The sequence below is a fragment of the Leptopilina boulardi genome, unplaced genomic scaffold, assembly GCF_019393585.1.
Source record: "Leptopilina boulardi isolate dan_hultmark-lab unplaced genomic scaffold, ZJU_Lbou_2.1 LbouV2_325, whole genome shotgun sequence".
Lineage (NCBI taxonomy): Eukaryota > Metazoa > Arthropoda > Insecta > Hymenoptera > Figitidae > Leptopilina > Leptopilina boulardi.
The window spans coordinates 4,745,966-4,766,229 of NW_026137891.1; the positions used below are offsets into that span (position 1 = coordinate 4,745,966).

The window sequence follows — 20,264 nt, forward strand, 5'->3', positions numbered from 1 at the left end:
AGTTAGTTCAGGCTGCCACCACTAGATGGCGCCACTATTTTTTTTAATTAGCCAAGTTAAAGTCGCTTGGGAATGGGGATTTTTGAATTTCGCGCCCAATTTACCGACCGAGTTAGTTCAGGCTGCCTCCGCAAGATGGCGCCACTAAATTTTTATCAACCAAGTTAAAGTCGCTTGGGAATGGGGATTTTTAAATTTTCCCGCCAATGTCGGTAAGTACTTACCGTCAGTCGGTATTGCAGATCCCTGACATGACTTTTGACTCGATCGGTATGTCAGAGTTCTACCTTACCGACCGAGAAACTATCCCAACCCTGATGGTGTTTGAATATTTCTGCTATATGAAATTTTATCAACTTTGGTATTAGGACTTTTCATATTTTCAATATATTTTATTTGAGTTTGAAATTTAATCTGAAAAGAGAATATTTAAATCTCGCACTGCTATTTGAATTTGAATTCATTCAACTTGCCGGGGAATCCCTCAGCGCTTACCATCTGTTCGCGCGGCAGTCTCGGGATTCCCAAGTCTATGCGCGGAGCGTGCAGTGGGGAGTGTGCTGAGTTGTGCGCGCGAGTATGGGGCGGTGGGAGTTACCAATTTGTGGGAAGCACGGAGAGGTAGGCGTGCTAAGTTGCACGCATTGAAGGTGAAGTTATGGTGGGGAACAGGGTATATCTTGGGGAGTGCGAGCTGGGAGCATCACTTTCTTGTGTGTTCACAGGTGTTGCAGAGAGAGAAGATTTAGGAGCGTCAGCAGCAGTTTTTTTTTTAGTTTCCTTTCAGGTTTTCATTTTTTTTTTCTATTGATTTAGGTTTTTTTCATTTCGTTTTCAGATTTTCTTTTAATTTTAGATTTCAGGTTTTTTTCAGGTGGTGGTGGGTTATTATTTTCAGATTTTTTTTTAATTTTAGATTTCAGGTTTTTTTTCAGGTGGTGGTGGGTTATTATTTTCAGATTTTTTTTTTAATTTTAGATTTCAGGTTTTTTTTTTCAGGAGGTGGTGGGTTATTATTTTCAGATTTTTTTTTTAATTTTAGATTTCAGGTTTTTTTCAGGTGGTGGTGGGTTATTATTTTCAGATTTTTGTATTTTAGGTTTTTTTTTAATTTAATTTTTAAGTGTACATTTTTTTTCAGATTTTTTTTTAGGTAGTGGGTTATTATTTTCAGGTGGTGTTGGGTTTTTTTTATTTTTTAGGTTTTTAGATTTTTAGGTTTAGCCTCACGATGCCCAAGTGTACAGCCCCAAAGAAATCGAGGCAACGAATGAGCTTGGAAGAGTACAATGAAGTGTGTCTGGAGTCGGACAACTTTATTAAAATCGCAGAACGTCAGCTCATCACCACTATGGGAATGACAGGTGATGATAGATTTATTAGCGCATTTGAATGGCAAAACAAGTGTCAGCGTTATAAAAACATAATGAGATCTTTTTTGAGAAAATCTGATTTTCTGCCATATCAAAAATCAAGATGCTTGAATTTAAATCAGAAGCTCGAATACTTGCGATGCCATTTTGATGTTTTAATGAAACGTGGTGCGGGTGTGCAAATGGAGACTGATAGAATGAAGTGGGTGGATTTTGAGGGTGCGTTTGATGGTCGTTTGCAAACAAGTGCTATAATTAACATCGATTACGTGGATATTAACGAATTCCTTGATGATGCTTTTGCCTTATTTCAAAGCAACATTCAAAGGGCTTTAAACAGGTTTGGTCCGCTAAAAGTGTATACCGTTTTGGGTGCAAAATTCAAAAAAGATTCAATTGGTGGTGGGGAAGAACTTTCTGATTTAAAGACGTTTATAGCTAAAACCGATGAAATTCTAGTTACAACCCAACTAGATGAATGGTACAATGTTAATGTCAAACAACCGACTTTGAGAAGAATTGAAGAATTCCAAGAGAAAGACTCTAATTGGAGACTTGATTCAATTCAAAGACTGGAAGTTAACATTAACAAATTCAATCCCATGCATGCTGGTTCTTATATCGATTTACCACTTTCCATTAAAAAAAGAAAAGCATGTATTAACGTTCAAAATTCAGATAACGAATGTTTTAAGTGGTCAATTTTGTCAGCCTTGTACCAAGTTGAAAATCATTCAGATCGAGTTGCAAAGTACAGACCTTATGAGCATGAACTTGACTTCACTGGTATTGAGTTCCCTGTTGCACTGAAAGATGTTTCAAAATTTGAGGCTCTCAACAACATTTCTGTAAATATCTATGGACTTGTCAAGAGGGATGAAAAGTTTACAGTGGCACCTCTGCATCTTTCCAAACAAAAGAAGGTTACTCACGTAAACCTTCTTCGAATTGAAGACCACTATATTGACGAAAATCTCGATGATGATGTAGAGGATAACAAAGAATCCATCATCTCTTTCAACTACCATTATGTATGGATCAAGGACTTGTCGAAGCTTGTGAGCAGTCAACTGTCAAAACACAATGGCAAAAAGTACATTTGTGACCGTTGCCTACATTATTTTCGAGATGAAGTAAAACTATCCGAGCATGAAGAAAACTGTCGAAAGATGAATGAAACGAGAATTGTGCTGCCAGAACCAGGGAAAAATTTTGTTGAGTTTAAAAATTTCCAAAACAAGGAGCGCGTACCTTTTATCATATACGCAGATTGTGAGAGCCTCTTGCTTCCTTCTGATGTGCAACAAGAACCGAGCAATACTGAGGTCTTTCAAAATCATGAAACTCTCAGTATTGGATATTATGTGAAATGTGCCTTCGATGACTCTATGTCTGTATACAAAGCATCTCCTAGAGATGAGAAAAACCCGGCTAAATGGTTTTCAACAGAGTTAAAAAACTTGGCTGACAATCTTGACACTTTATTTAAGAATCCGGTACCAATGGAAGTGTTAAGTCGACAAGAGCTAACTGATTTTCGATTTGCAAGTATATGTCATATTTGTAAAAAGAAATTCAAGCCTGGGGATGTAAAAGTAAGAGACCATTGCCATCTAACAGGGAAGTACCGTGGGCCCGCACATCAAGATTGTAACATTAATTATCATGAATCGCAAGTAATACCTGTTGTCTTTCACAACCTAAGTGGTTATGACGCGCATTTCATTATTGAATCTATTGCTACAGAATTTGATGGTAAAGTTGAACTGCTTCCTATAAACAAAGAGAAGTACATTGGCTTTACGAAAAACATTAAAGGTAGTTTTATCAAGTTTCGTTTTATTGACTCTTTTAAATTCATGGCATCATCATTGGACAAGTTAGCATCCTATCTCGACGAGTATAAAATTGTTCATTCAGTTTTTTCGAATTACAGTGCTGACAAAATTCAGTTGTTAACGCGAAAAGGAGTTTTTCCCTATGAGTATATTGACTCGAGGGAAAAACTCGACGAAACTGAACTGCCATCAAAAGAAAAATTTTATAGCACTTTGAATGATTCGAATGTCTCCGATGAGGATTATGCTCATGCGCAAAAAGTGTGGAGTGAATTTAATTGTCAAAATCTCGGCGACTACGTGTATTTGTATATGCAAACCGATGTATTGTTACTCGCGGATATTTTCGAAAATTTTAGGAGTCAATGTTTAATCGCATATGGACTTGATGCAGCGCATTATTACACGACACCTGGGCTGACATGGGATGCCATGTTAAAGTATACGAATATAAGATTGGAGCTCCTCACTAACATTGACATGGTAATGTTTATTGAACGCGGAATTAGAGGTGGGATTAGTCAGTGCACTAATCGTTATGCGAAGGCTAACAATCCTTACATGGAAGAATTTAATGAAAGTGAGGAAACATCTTATATTGTATACTTTGACGCAAATAATTTGTATGGTTGGGCCATGATTCAGTCTCTTCCCTATGGTGGCTTCAAGTGGGAAGAAAATGTTGATATTAATTTTGATTTTAACGTTGCAGATGATGCGCCAATTGGCTACATTTTGGAAGTTGATTTGGATTATCCAAATGAACTTCATGAAAAACATAGTGATTTTCCGTTTTGCCCAGAACGCTCGAAGCCACCAGGATCAAAAGAGCAAAAGCTCCTAACTACCCTCCTGCCGAAACGAAAGCACGTTCTCCATTACCGTGCTTTGAAACAAGCTTTAGAACATGGTCTTGTGTTAGTTCAAATTCATCGAGTTTTAAGATTCAAGCAATCAACATGGCTAAAAACGTACATTGATTTTAATACAACAAAAAGAACTAATGCAAACAATGAGTTTGAAAAAAATCTATTCAAGTTGATGAACAACGCGGTATTTGGCAAAACAATGGAGAACGTGCGAAAACACGTTGACATTAAACTCGTTACAAAGTGGGAGGGTAGGTATGGAGCTGAAGCTTTGATCGCGAAACCGAATTTCCACAGCAGGGCCATTTTTAATGAAAACTTGGTTGCCGTGGAACTTCGGAAAATGGAAGTCTTGATGAACAAGCCACTGTATGTTGGACTGACAGTCTTAGATGTTTCAAAAACTTTAATCTACGATTTCCATTATGATTACATGTTAAAAAAATATGATGAAAAGAAATTGAAATTATTGTACACCGACACTGATAGCCTGATTTATGAAATCAAATGCTCTGACATTTATGCTGATATGAAAGACGATATCCACAAATTTGATACTTCCGATTACCCGGTGAATAACGTGTACAATATTCCGCAAGCCAACAAAAAAATTTTAGGAATGATGAAAGATGAATGCTGCGGAAAAATTGTAACAGAATTTGTTGGCTTGCGGAGCAAGATGTACAGCGTTCGTGTTGAAAATCAAGATTTCATAAAAAAGGCTAAAGGTGTAAAAGCTGGCGTTGTAAAAAAATCTATTAGTTTTGATGATTACGTGTATTGTCTCCGAAATGTAAATATGCAATCTAGAACTCAGTATACAATCAGATCAAAACTGCACAAAGTGCAAACAGTAAAGCAAACCAAAATTGCATTGAGTCCTTTTGACGATAAAAGATATTTGTTATCAAACAGTACCGACACCCTTGCATGGGGACATTGTAAAATTGTTGAAATTATGGATGAAGAAAATTAACCAATTATATATTGTAAAAAAAAAAAAAAAAAAAAAAAAAATGGAGAAAATGATGTTTTTAATAAAAGAAAAACAAAAGATGTACATATTATGTCAATTTTATTAGAAAAAAAACCTTATCCTAGATACAAAATTTGTTTAACTATTTTTAACATTACTTTAACTATTTTTAACATTACTTTAACTATTTTTAACATTAATTTAACTATTTTTAACATTAATTTAACTATTTTTAACGTTACTTTAACTATTTTTAACGTTACTTTAACTATTTTTAACGTTACTTTAACTATTTTTAACGTTACTTTAACTATTTTTAACGTTACTTTAACCTATTTTAACATTAAAATAACTTATTACATATCAGATTTTTTAATCCAACTATTGTGTGAATTATCAAATCCAAGCCATTTCACGTAGACATTATTGCCGCGAGTCTTGAGAACTTTTTCTACGAGATATACATCTGGATATTTAACTTTTAATAGTTCTTCTTCGTAGAAACCACCTTCGATTGGGTGATTTTCATAATCTGTAAGTTTGTATGTAACTGGTTTTGTTCGTTTAACTTGATCTACAGTGAATATTTCCGTTGTCCAGTTGGGGGTGTAACCTTTTTCAAAGATGTTTTTATGTTTGCTGACTCGAACACTGTCTCCAACTTTAAATTTTGGTCTTCTTAGCGGAATTCTTCTTAGTTTACGGATACGTCTCAGCAATTCTCTTGTATCTTCTACGGTGACATCTTTAGGTTTCATACCAATCGTACGATGTTTTTTATTATTGTACTTTGATATGAGAATTGGTAAAAGATTAATCCATTTGTAATTGCCTTGTAAATTGAATTCAGGCCACATCATATTTTTTAGAGTGCGGTTAAACCTTTCAACAATTGATGCTTTTAAATTACTATAAGTCGAATAGAGATTAATATTAAATTCTTGCATTAAACTCTGAAATTCAGAGTTATAAAATTCCTTGCCTCTATCAGTGTGTAAATTTTTTGGAATACGACCTTCTTTTAATATCAATTTCATGGCTAAAGAAATATCTTTTCCATTTTTACTTTTTACAGGTACAGCCCAGGCATATTTGGAAAATATGTCTATTACTGTGAGCATGTATTTGAAACCTTTATTGGAATAGGAGTAAGGTATCATTTCTACCAAATCTGCTTGCCAGGTTTCATCTATGCCACGCATTTGAACTTTACGACGAGGATAATTCCTTCTCGCTTGTTTATGCAGTTCAGTTACAACTGTTAACTTTTTATCATTCATCATTTGGAATAAATGTAGTTTCCTTGATAATAATATTCTGTTGGAATTCAATTTGTTTTAGTTTTTCGTTAACTCTATCTTCAACAACTTGTATTAAAATATTCAAATCATCAATGGCTGATCTTAAAGAAGATGTAATTTGAAAAATAGTTTTTATCTCGTTTCGGATAATTTGTTGTACAAGTCGTAAATTTACTGCATCATGCAGCTCTTCAGCGTCTTGAACGTTACAAAGTCTTTTGCCTTCAATATTGTAATCTCCACTTGGAGTAACTTTAAATCCAATACCAGAAGGTCCAGGTAGTCCACGACTTGCAACAGGTCGTGTTAAAGAATGTCCGAACACATCAATGCTCATTGTAATACTAAGCAATTATTCTATGTGCTCTCTCTTAATATATAATTCGAGCTTCACGCAGTTCTTCGATAATTGACATAATCTCATTATTATGACTTGGATTACCAGCTTGCTGTGATCCTATGAGTAGTCGTAAACGGTCAACGAGTTCATTTGGATCATCCCAATAGATGTAGTCTGGATTAAATTGTCTTTTTGCAATCATGAATTGTGGTAATATATTTTTATGCTTCTTTAAAGAACCACCACCACTTTTCTTTGGTGTACTTTTGATAAGTTTTGCAATAACATCAGTGTACTTGGAAGTTCTACTTATGTTGACAGATTCACTTGGACTATAATTTTTTCGATGTGCATTCGTAGCAATGAGAATTTCTTTATAATTTGAAAAATCATCTGAACTTATTAAAGCTTCTTTTGGTTTTTGTTTAAATAATAGTTCGAGTAACCCAGCAGTTTTTAAATAATTTTTCTTTCCAACAAGCTTAATATGTGAACCTTCAAATTCAATAGGTGTATCACCAATCATAAAAGAACCGTTGGCAAGTTTACGTACTCCATAAACCGTATCTAAAAACAGTTTTCTATTTTTATCTAACATAAAAATAAATTTATTTGTAATTTTTTTATAATCTTCTTCTTCTTCTTCTTCTTTTTCAAAGTTATTGCTCTTATCAAGTAAAGTTGAATTTAGTAAAGTTTTATCAAATTCTTCATCATCGTCAACAGCAGTTGAAAAAGAGAAATCATTATCATCTTTCTTGAATTTTTCAATTTTAACATTTTTGAAAGGAGTTTCAGTTACATTTGCCAACTTTTGAAGAGGTGTAACTATTGGTTGCAGAGTTTCTTTTAACAATGTCTCTGCAGCCTCTTTACCCATCTTAAGTAAGCGATGTTTTCGTCTAATAGCGTCGCTTGCTTTTGCTATTTGACGAAGTGTTTCTTGCTCTTTTCGATACATGTTTTCGTCTTGATAACATAAACTATACTAATTTAAAATGAAATAAAGTCCTTATATTTATAGTGTAATAAAGCAATCAAATCCCTTTCTATATCTTCCCTCATTAAAATTCCTATCTTTATCAATAACGACAAATCCATATTTATCAGATTTCCAACATTCTGAACATAAATCACGAAATTGAGTATAAGACATGTCTGTATTTACATGATCTTCATAGACATGTTTTAAATTTTTTTCATCTTGTCTGAAAAGCACCAGTAAATTTACATTATCTCGCACCAAATGTTTTGGAATACGAGCATACGTTTGACACAAGTAAAAACTGTCAACATTTACATGTCTACCCATACAAAAGAAAGCTCTAACATTGTCTTGCTTTTCACAAGCAATATCATCAAAGATGAATATTGAGTTTGGTTTAGCATCTTTTGGAGATACTACTTCTTCATGCTCACTAAATGGAAAGTATTCAATTCCATCCACGCCATGAATTACATTTTTCAAAAATTGATATTTTGGCTGCTGCAGAGATTTAGAGTATAGGTAAATATTTTCAAAACTTAAACCATTTGGATGTATGATTAAAGAGAGAAGAGCGTTTGTTTTACCACAATTTGAGGGACCACAAAAGACAGCTCGGATGCTATCTGAAAACAAACTACCATGACGTTGAACTTTTTTCTCACTAGTTTCAACGTCAATACTTGTGATTGGGAGTGCTACAGGTTGTTTCGTGAACTGCATCTTGACAGTAACTGCTCTGTAAACTATAAATACTCGGCTTTTATAGTCTTACAGTCAGTTGCACATCAAACTTCATAGAGTGTAGAATGATTTTACATCGAAGTGATAAAAAACATCTTTGTCGTGGTAGAGGATTAGTTAACCGTATTATCAATAGTTTACCTTTTGAATTACATTTACCTGGATACCAATTCTGTGGACCCGGTACAAAGTTGACAAAAAGATTAGCACGTGGTGATAAAGGTGTTAACCCATTAGACGCTGCATGTAAAGCACATGATATTGCATATTCGCAAAATCGAGAAAACATTAAAGCAAGAAACGTTGCAGACCAAGAGCTAGCTGAAAAGGCGTGGCAACGTGTTACATCTAAGGATTCTAGTATTAGTGAAAAGGCAGCAGCTTTAGCGATATCTGGAACGATGAAAGCTAAATCAACATTAGGTATGGGAATGAAAAGGAAGAAAAAGTCTACAATGAAGAAGAAAAGAAAAACCATGTGTAAGAAAAAGCGACTAGCATTAAGAAGAGTTGTTGATGCTGCTAGAAAAAGTATGCTACCCAATCATAATTCTGGAGAATCAATTCAAGCTGCTCTGATTGGTGCAAAAGAAGCAATAAAGAATGCTGGTGGTAAATCAAAAATTTTGTCACCGCGAATTCTACCTGTACCTTCTAAAGTTGGTGGTATTTTACCACTAGTTCCCATTTTTGCTGGACTTAGTGCTTTGGGAGCTCTTGCTGGTGGAGCTTCAGGTATAGTGAAAGCTGTAAATAAGGCTAAAACTGCCAAGGAACAACTTGTTGAAGCTCAACGACATAATAAAGCAATGGAAGCAATATCTCTTGGAAAAGGATTACATCTCAAACCCTACCGACAAGGACTTGGTCTTCATATTAAACCATACATTCAGGGGAAAGGATTAAAAAAGAAGAAGAAACCAACATTAAGGAAGAAACCAACATTAAGGAAGAAAAAAAACTTGCATTGAAGCTACCTCACCGTCCTCTAACTGATTTTGATCTGTTGAAATATGCTAAAACTATGAAAATACCATATTTTCGAGGAGTTTTTATGCGAAATGAACTACCTTTTAAAGGACCTTATCGATATGAGTCGGGAATTATTAACTTGGATAATAAAGAAGGCCCAGGAACACATTGGGTGGCATATAAAAAATGTAATAACGAAATAATGTATTTTGATAGTTTTGGCAACCTTCCTCCACCAACAGATCTAATCACATACTTGGGTGATGGTAGCTTAATAAAATATAATCATGAGAGATATCAAAGTTATGATACTTATGTGTGTGGACATTTATGTTTAAAATTTTTATGTAAACAACTTAATGTTAAGAGCAGCTTTAGTCTATATAAGAACATGTAACTTTTGTAATCTTTTAGTATATAAACTGACAGCATCATGAGTGATTCGTTTACTTTAACACTAAGTGGAAACAGTTCAGTTCTTGAAGCTGAATATTTCCCACCAATAGAACTTAATCCAAATAAAAATTATGTCCTCGGTCTTGTTGAATTACTGACTTTTAATTCTATTCCCAATATTGATGAAGGTAACAATAAATTTTACATTGGTAATCATATAATTGATATACCAACTGGAAGTTATGAAATTACAGATATTGAAACATGTATAAAAAATTCAGTAAAACTTGGAACTGTTATTAGTATAAAACCTAATAACAATACATTACGCAGTTTAGTTGAATCAAATTTACCAATTGATTTTAAACATAAAGATTCAATTGGTAAATTATTGGGATTTATGCCGCGTAAATTATCACCTAATGAAACACACATCTCTGATTTACCTGTAGCAATTCTCAAGATAAATTCAGTCAGAGTTGAGTGTAGCATTACATCTGGAGCATATATAAATAATCAAAAAGCCCACACCATCCATGAATTCTTCCCTAGCGTTCCACCAGGATATAAGATTGTGGAAGTGCCAGCACACGTCATTTACCTTCCGATTGTTGTCAAGACAATACATAATATTCAACTCCGCATTGTCGATCAGGACGGTGATTTGATTAATTTTCGAGGAGAAACTATAACAATCCGATTGCACATAAAGTCAATGTAATGGGAATTGTATATAATCAAAAAGTTGGTGGAAACTATAAAAGTCAATCACCATGCAAGAAGCAAATCAGTCGAGATTTGTCTCACAAGGTGTTAACACCTCAGAATCGCCTATTCCTAAAAAAATTAGGTCTAAAAGTTATAACTCAAGGAAAGAGAAAACGACAAGACAATTAATCTACATATTTTTGGGGTGTTGCTGTAATAAAAATGGACGAAATTCTCAACATTCCAGCAGCAGTGAATTTTGATGAGTCTATAGCTCATTATGAAATTCATGCTCATCAACCGTATGCTTCTTCATCTTTTAACAATAGCGATGAAATTCGAATTGCAGTACAACATCAAGACTTGTGTATTTTACCAAGTAAAAGTTCATTGCATGTATTTGGAAGATTGACAAGGACCGATGGAATTACACTTACGGAAACTGTGCACTTGAGTAGCAACGCTGTATGTTTTTTATTTGATGAAATTCGCTATGAATTAAATGGTATTGAGATTGACCGATGCAAATACGTTGGACATACAACCATTATGAAAAATTATGTTTCTGTAACGCCTCCGCAGCTGAATTTCATTGAAAATGCTGGATTTTCTAAAATTACAGCGGACGCAAGAATTACATTAGAAAATGGATATTTTGATGTTACTATACCACTTGGCATGATTTTCGGATTCGCTGAAGACTATAAAAAAATTATTATAAATGCTAAACATGAACTCATTTTAACAAGAGCACGTAATGATATGAATGCAATATTTCAAACAGGACAAGGAGAAAATGAACAATTTAAAATTTCAATCAATAAAATTGAATGGATGGTTCCATACGTTTTACCCGCTGATAATAATAAAGTGAAATTATTAAAATTTATTGAAAAAGATCCTTTAATTTCAATGAGTTTTCGGTCATGGGAAATGTATGAGTATCCTTTAATTCCATTAAGTTCAAAAGTCATGTGGCAAATTAAAACTTCAACTCAGTTGGAAAAACCACGTTATGTAATTGTTGGATTTCAAACAGCTAGAAAAGATAAACAGAAAAAATATGCCTGTCATTTTGATCATTGCAACATTACAAACGTTAAACTCTTTTTGAATTCACAGTATTACCCATATGGAAATTTAAATTTAAACTTTGATCAAAATCAGTATGCCCTACTTTACGAAATGTATGCAAATTTCCAAACTTCATATTATGGAAAAGATTCTAAGCCTCTCTTAACAAAGGATATTTTTAAAAGCTTATTCCCTCTAATTGTCATTGATTGTTCAAAGCAAAATGAGTTTTTGAAGCAGGCATCAGTTGACGTGCGTTTAGAATTTGAAGCAGGAATCAACATGCCAGCTGAGACCACTGCCTATTGCCTCATTATTCACGACCGTGTTGTGCAATACAAACCAATCAGCGGCGTTGTGAAGAAGTTGCTGTAAAGGAGTAGGGGTTATGTAAAAGTGGTGGGGTAATCGCAGGTATAAAAGCAGTTACTTTGGGGCAGAAATTCATTTCTGTTTCAGGATGGAGTTCATCGTAGACGTCCAAGGTTTTAAAAGACCCTACAACGATTTTGTTTTTAAAGAGTTGGCAATATTACCACTTCAAGCAGACGCACAGCCTCTCGTCTACCTATTCGAACCTCCTTGTACGTGGGAATCGTTGCCAGGACGCTACAAAAGTGAAAATCTTTGGCTAACACATAATTACCATGGAATCCACTGGACTGCTGGAGACGTCTCTTACGATGAACTTCGTTTAATTCTACAAGATGTACTACGAGGTGCTAGTGTCATCTACGTTAAGGGCTTAGAGAAAAAAACGTGGTTCGAGAAATATCTATTGAATGTACAAAATTTAGAAGACTTTGATTGTCCATCGTTGAAAAAAATTAAGTCTCAAATGATAACTACATGTACTCATCATACGCTTCATAATGAAAACTGTGCTGTGAGAAATGTAAAAATTCTTCGTGATTGGTTTTTGGAACCTCCAAACCAATATATAAGTGTTGTTGCTAAAGGTATTGAAGAAGTTGATTCTACGCTGAAAGCATTCTATGAAAATTGTGAATCTTTTTTGTAAAATTTTAAAGTTGTTTAAACAATAAACAGTAATTTAAATTTACTTAATATCTCTTTTTTTAATTACAAAACCTACCCTTAAATATAATTATTATTATTTTATAGCGCCTGAAAAATAAAATTTATTGCTGAAAATAATAAAGCTGAAAACTAATTCCTGAAAATAAAATTTAAAACTAATTCCTTAAAATAAAACTTAAAACTAATTCAGGGAATTAAATAAATTTGAAACCAATTTTTAAATAAAATTATTTCTTTTATTGATGTCAAAATGCTTTTTTTTTTTACAAATATAATTGTAAAAATCATTTAAGTTTATTTAAATTTAAATTCCAAGGCGTTGTATGTTCCTCCCAAGTACTTCATGTACAACTTGTTTGAACTTGCAGCTTCTTGCATCATCTCAAGGGTGTTTGGCTCATCCTCGAAAAATTTCACAAATCTAGCTGGCAGGAAAGTGATAAATTCATTATCAACTTCAGTCATGATTCTTGATCCAAACCGTGTCTGCACTTTTGTAAGTTTATTGATCATGTAGCGACCCTTTGCAACCAATTCGGAAAGAGGCTTCGTTGGCAGAGTACATTCCATACGTCCAACAGCATTTACTTTTTCTAAATCCATTTTTTTTTTTCTTTTTTTTGATAAAACCTAAAACAGAAAGATAAAGAAAAAAAAAATATATTAAATGCTCTGAAAACCTGTAAATAAATGCTGAAAATAAATGCTGAAAATAAATGCTGAAAAGAAAACCTGAAAGCAAATGCTGAAAATAAAAGCTGAAAATAAAACCTGAAAAAAAACCAGAAAATAGAACCTGAAAATAAAACCTGAAAATAAAGGATCTGTAACAAAGAAATTTATACTTACTGTTACTTGGGGATCTGAAGAAGAGAATGTCACTTGCGGCTCAAGAGTCGCCTTATATCACCACTAGCCCCCACTTTTCTCCTTAACCCCACCACTATAATGTGCGCTAATTTGTGAAGTTCCTAATATGCGCGCGCAATTCCTATATGATATTACTAAGTCCCTCTTTATTAACATAGAAACAAACGCACTCTTATACAATTACATAAAGCAATTAGTGTTGAAAAAGATTATTTATTAATTAAATCTATATATGAATTTTATTTTTTAGAATCTGTTGTAACTGATGACTCGGAGGGGAGTTGTAACAAATCCACCTGAAAAATTATTATTATTATTATTATTATTATTATTATTATTATTCTTATTATTATTATTATAAAAATGTCAATGTTGTAAAATTCATTACCCCTGTAATAACAATAATCCGACTGACAATGAGGGATACATCATCATCATCATCCTCACTATCAATCTCACTATCAACCTCACTATCATCAGAGCTTTCAGATATAGTGGACCCTTCACTATCATAATCATCTTCATCACTCTCAAAAATTAAGATGAACGTCCTTTCCGCTCCATCATTACTGTCATCATCATCATCATAATAGGAATGAGAAAGTGATTTTTCCATTTTTCTTTTATCTGAAAAAAATCATAACATGTAATTTAAATTTCTCAATAAAAAGCCAATGTGAAAGGAGTTTAAGGGCAGGTCCAAGTCGTTCCGATTTTTCCATTGAAGCTCCATGCAAAAAATCTGAACGACTTGGACCTGTCCTTAAGAGAAGGATTAAATCAGAAATCTTAGTAAAAAAAAAAAATAAAAAAAGAAAAAATTAACTAAAACTGAAATAAGAGACGAGTAGAAAAAAAAATTTTTTTGAAATCTTAGTAAAAAAAAAATCTGAAACTGAAATAAAAGAGTAGAAAAAAAATTAAAAATCCTGGATGCCAATCTAATAACAAAATTATGAAATAAAAAGCTAAAATTCTATAAGAATAACTCAAAGAAAATAATCGAGGATAGCCAACTGAAAAAAAAAACCTAATAAGAAATCTGAGAAAAAAGCTAAAAAAAATTCTTTGAGAAAATAATCGAGGATAGCCAACTGAAAAAAAAAACCTAATAAGAAATTTGAGAAAAAAAAGCTAAAAAAATTCTTTGAGAAAAGCTAAAATTCTAAAAAATTTTATAGAATCTTGAAATTCTAGAACAGAAGCTGCATGAAAGGCTGAAAACGAAAAAAAAACCTGAAACAGAAACTGAAATTCTAGAAGGAAAGTTGCAAGAAAGCCTGAAAACAAAAAAAAAACTGAAAAAAAAAATGAAATTCTAGAACAGAAGCTGCATGAAAGGCTGAAAACGAAAAAAAAACCTGAAACAGAAACTGAAATTCTAGAAGGAAAGTTGCAAGAAAGCCTGAAAACAAAAAAAACCTGAAAAAAAAAATGAAATTCTAGAACAGAAGCTGCATGAAAGGCTGAAAACATAAAAAACCTGAAAACAAAAAAAAAAAAAATGAAATTCTAGAACAGAAGCTGCATGAAAGGCTGAAAACATAAACTGAAATTCTAGAAGGAAAGTTGCAAGAAAGCCTGAAAACAAAAAAACCTGAAAAAAAAAAAAAATGAAATTCTAGAACAGAAGCTGCATGAAAGGTTGAAAACAAAAAAAAACCTGAAAGAAAAACTGAAATTCTAGAACAAGCTGCAAGAAAAGATGAAACAAAAAAAAAAACTAAAAGAAATGCTAAAAATATGAAATCCTAGAATAATCACCTGAAAAAACAAATGCTGAAAGGAAAAAAAAACTTTAATTCTTTAAGAGATGTTAAAAATTACATCTTTTTTCTACTGTTATTATTACATTAGTAACAGTTTTTAAAAGTATTTAGTAAATAAACTAAGGGGATTGTGACCTGTGTCGGTATCTTTTACCATTGAAATCAGTGAAAATATCTGATGATTCAGATAGAATTGGAGATGGTGTTTGGGGAGGCTCCGGTGACATGTCAATCTCGTTGTCTAGAGGATTTTCTAATATTTCAGAAACCTGAAAAAAAGTAGGCATATGAGTAAATAAGTATATGTGTATACATAAATTAATATAATAAATAAATAAATACGTACTTCCTCATCGCTAATATCGATTATCAATACATCGTCATCAACTTCAACATCTTGATTCTCCATATAACCGTGGTGATATTCATTATTAAAGGTTTCATCGATTATCAATACATCGTCATCAACTTCAACATCTTGATTCTCCATATAACCGTGGTGATATTCATTATTAAAGGTTTCCTCCGTAGCTGGTAAATCTGGGGATTGTAGTAATGCATCCATTTCTGAAATCTGAAAAAAAAATCAATTATAAATAATTTAATAAAATTTTATATACAAAATATTTAAGTTAATATTTAATTTAATATTTAAGCTACCTCTTCATCGCTAATATTATTTTCTAATATATCGTCATCATCATATACTGGAATATTGTTACCCTGATCTTCATTGGTGAATATAACAGTAGTGGCTTCACTGTCACTACTAGAAACAATACTGTTTCCTTCACTGTCGTATTGTTCGTCGTATATTTTTATACGAATTTCAATTGACGGTCGGTTATGTTCGTTTTCCATTTTTTTTTTTTTTTTTTTTATTTCTGAAATATAATTTAAATAGAGAAATGCTTCAAGTGTTAACCTCGAAATCTGTAAAAGTAGTGCGTCCTCGTAACTCACGCTCCTCAAATTTATACACCGCAGCGGGCCCCTCCCACTTCTGTCTAAGCGCACACTCTTATTCGAACTAATAAAATACACATTAAATTTTAAATTTACAAAGTCTGACACAACTAATTCAGAAATTTTAATAATAGGATGATCAAGAAAAATTAAAATAAATAAAAAACACAACTAAGTTCAGAAATTTTAATAATAGGATGATCAAGAAAAATTAAAATAAATAAAAACACAACTAAGTTCAGAAATTTTAATAATAGGATGATCAAGAAAAATTAAAATAAATAAAAACACAACTAAGTTCAGAAATTTTAATAATAGGATGATCAAGAAAAATTAAAATAAATAAATAAAAACACAACTAAGTTCAGAAATTTTAATAATAGGATGATCAAGAAAAATTAAAATAAATAAATAAAAACACAATTCTACAAAATAAAAAAAATATTTTAAACATTGAAAAAAAGACTAACTACTTTGAGAATATTCAGATTTGTGCATACATTACTCACAAGCCTTTTAGGAGTAAAAAATAAACTTAATCTTTCTTTTTAGTACGGAAGAATTAACAAAAAATAGTTATCTTAATGTCTCAAAATAGACCTATTTTTAAAAATAAGAGGAAAACTCATGCACAACATTCAAGCCTTTCTTGCAGAAAAAAAGTAACATTTGTTTTTTTTCTAGGTTAAGAACAATAACTTCTCAAGAAAAATAATAGGAAAACTCATGCACAACATTCAAGCCTTTCTTGCAGAAAAAAAAAGTAACATTTGTTTTTTTTTCTAGGTTAAGAACAATAACTTCTCAAGAAAAATAAAGTTTTTAATTTTGTGCACACACAACACTTAAGCCTTCTTGCAGAAGCAAATAAAAAAATAACGTTTTGTTTCTTTTATGTTAAAACAATAGTTTCCTAAGCATTTTACAAAATAAAATTGTTTTCAATTTTGCGCACACACACACACACACACAACACTAAAGTCTTCTTGCAGAAGCGATTAAAAGTAACTTTTGTTTTTGGTAACAATGAATTCATATATTAAATGGTTATATGACATACCTTTTTTATATTAAAAACTTACGAGAATTTTTTAAGTTAAATATTAATTGGGCTTTAGGAATTTGACAAAGCAGTTGTAATTTCAATGCCCAGATCTGTTATCTTCCTCGTTTACCAAACTCTGAAGAGGAATTTCATCAATATCCGCTAAATATTGTACTTTATTTGCTGTACATTCTACTTTTCTTAGACTCTCCAGAATTTCGCTAATATTCGCTAAATATTGTTCTTGGTCTGCTGTATTTTCCTCAGTTACAAAACTCTGACGAAGTATTTCATCAATATCTACTAAATATTGTTCTTGATTAGCCGTATTTTCCTCGCTTACAAAACTCTGTTGAAGAATTTCGTCAATATCCACTAAATATTGTTCTTGATCTGCTATAGTTTCTAGAATTTCGCTAATATTCAGTAAATTATGTTTTTGAAGTTCCACATTTTCATTTTTATCTGGACTCTGAAGATGATTGATTTCTTGTTCCATTGAGCACCTCTCTTTACTATCTGAATTAACATCTTCCTCAGGATAAAAATGTAATAAGGATTCTTCTACAAATCCTGGTATGTAAGGACTTGGTGGTGGAACGTCTGGTGATATGGCTATTGATTTTCTTGGAACATTTAAATCCCATCTTGTGAATTTTCTTCTAACATTAGTTTCCGGAACGTATGGGATATAACGAGGAAAATCCCACCTTGTGAACCTCATCATCTTGCCGTTGGGTAAAGTCTGAATTAAAATTAATGAAGATATAGTAAAAAAATAAATGTGCAATTTCTTTTGATAAATAAGACGCACTCCAAAGAAAAATGACATTGATTAAAGGATAATTTTGCACGGTTGTCAATTTGTATTTGAGATAGACAGCGTTTTATTTCCTCAAAATTAAATTTTAAAATAAACAAACTTTGTTAAAAATATAAATGGTTTTCGGTTTATTGTAAATAAAAATATTTCCATAAATTCCTAGGTTCAACATTTTTTTTCTTTAAATGTGTAAAAATTTCACTTATTTATAGAGAAAGAGGTTATGTTTTTTTTTTTAGATTTTAAGATATAATAAATTTACCCATTTATAATTTTTCTTTTACTTTGAGCTTGTACAATAGAACACTTATTAGGATTTATTTACATCTTTGGATATAGTAACACATTTTTAAGCGTAGTAAAATTGCACTTTATTTTGTACTAAGAGTGTATAATCAACATGATAGATAGTAAAGTTTAACCTACCTTAATTTTAAATCCTTTAAAATTTCTTTTTGGTCGTTTGAAATTCATTTTCAACGGTGTCTTCACGGAAACAAACTTGTTTATTACATGTCCTTTACTCATCAAATACACTGGTAACAATAATGTGTACAATTGTCAGTGTGACCTTTAGGGTCTAAACACAATCTTCTTCAGGAAATAAACAGCATGAAAAGTATATACTTTGCTCTTTCTTTCTTTCTTTCTTTCTTTCTTTCTTTCTCGTATTGTTCTAATTGTGGAAAAACATTTGGTGGGAGCAATACTATTATTACAAACAGTTTTTGGATAGTTGAAATTATATATCACAACACTCATTTGCACACACTGTTTCTGCTCACATCTCTCTCTCTTCTTCTGATACATATGGAAACTTGTATATTAAACAAAATTGTTAAAAGTGTTCACAACTCTAACAAAAAGTGTACACTTTCACATATATATGCTATTTCTAATCTGAACTTGCCGGGTTTACATGCAATGTGACCAGCGATGGGTAGGTAAACAGTTATTGACACTAGAGTGGAATTTTAAGAAGTAAGGGTGAAATCACATGGCGGCGTCAAACGTCAACCGGAAATTCATGAGAGAAAAAGATAACCTATGTTCCTGCTACTCTTGCACTCATGAATTTCTGGATGACGTTTGACGCCGCCATGTGATTTCACCCTAACCCTTCACCAGGCAAGTATAACTTTAACGCTAAAAAAGAGACAACTGCTGGTAATAACATAGTCAGTAAATTGGATCTAAAAATTTCAACCCTACTCCCCAGCAATTTAAACTTGTCCAAGCATTTGTACCCATTCACAAAAGGCAGGAAATTAGCCAATAAAATTTATTCGCGCCATCTTGCGGAGGCAGCCCGAACTAACTGGGTCGATAAATTGGGCGCGAAATTCAAAAATCCCCATTCCCAAGCGACTTTAACTTGGTTGATAAAAATTTAGTGGCGCCATCTTGCGGAGGCAGCCCGAACTAACTCGGTCGATAAATTGGGCGCGAAATTCAAAAATCCCCATTCCCAAGCGACTTTAACTTGGCTAATTAAAAAAAATAGTGGCGCCATCTAGTGGTGGCAGCCTGAACTAACTCGGTCGGTAAGGTAGGACACCTACTACCAACCGACTTTTATTTGGGCAACTTATGATAATGTAGGAATCTACATTACCGACTGCGGGTAAGTGGTCTAGAACTCTCCTAGCTATACTACTGGTGGAAATAGGCTCCATAAGTGCAAAGGAGGGGTGGAGGACATACACTTGACGCGCCATCTAAATGCCAAAACGTACCTCTTGATGGACATTAACTGCAACACCGATGGACTCGACATTGATGTTGATATAGTATTCGAGACATATACATATATATATATATATAACAGTTCCTAATGGATCTGACCAACGAAATTTGACCTTACACACTTTCACAATTCACCCCTTGCTCTCATCCCCCATTTCGATAAATTTTATCAAATATTTGAATTTATGGGAATTTTTTGAAAAATAAACCAAAACTATGGTATTTTTTTCGGAATATAAAAAAAGGAATTTTTTTCTATTTATTTACTTAAAAATACAAAAAATAATTTTTTAATTAATAAATTAATTTTGAAATAAAGAAATTAAATTTTAGGAAAAATACTGAGAGATTATTTTTTTATTTTATTATTAATTAATTAATAGTAATATAATAATAATAATAATAATAATAATAATAATAATAATTAA

General features: G+C 32.4%; 3 protein-coding genes across 14 annotated transcripts in view; 2 read left to right on the forward strand and 1 right to left on the reverse strand.

Annotated features, from left to right (window-relative positions):
• The window catches only part of LOC127284681 (transient receptor potential-gamma protein), a 142,378-nt gene that overhangs the window by 16,928 nt on the left and 105,186 nt on the right, over positions 1-20,264 (forward strand). The window lies entirely within an intron of this gene.
• LOC127284534 (uncharacterized) lies at positions 1,232-5,056 on the forward strand. Its single transcript, XM_051310009.1, has one exon. The coding sequence runs from the start codon at positions 1,232-1,234 to the stop codon at positions 5,054-5,056; it is 3,825 nt and encodes a 1,274-aa protein (XP_051165966.1).
• On the reverse strand, positions 13,843-16,369 carry LOC127284535 (protein PFC0760c-like). Its single transcript, XM_051310010.1, has 4 exons — positions 15,917-16,369; positions 15,603-15,830; positions 15,411-15,525; positions 13,843-14,114 (listed from the first exon to the last, which is right to left on the reverse strand). Exons 1-4 carry the CDS (start codon positions 16,115-16,117, stop codon positions 13,843-13,845), a joined length of 816 nt encoding a protein of 271 aa, XP_051165967.1. The 5' UTR covers positions 16,118-16,369.

Coding starts and splice junctions, on each gene's coding strand:
- LOC127284534 (XM_051310009.1), top strand. CDS start 1,232: ATGCCCAAGTGTACAGCCCCAAAGAAATCGAGGCAACGAATGAGCTTG.
- LOC127284535 (XM_051310010.1), bottom strand. CDS start 16,117: ATGGAAAACGAACATAACCGACCGTCAATTGAAATTCGTATAAAAATA. Junction 15,831..15,916: donor ATAATATTAGCGATGAAGAG/GTAGCTTAAATA, acceptor TTTTTTTTTCAG/ATTTCAGAAATGGATGCATT. Junction 14,115..15,410: donor TATTTTCACTGATTTCAATG/GTAAAAGATACC, acceptor GATTTTTTTCAG/ATAAAAGAAAAATGGAAAAA.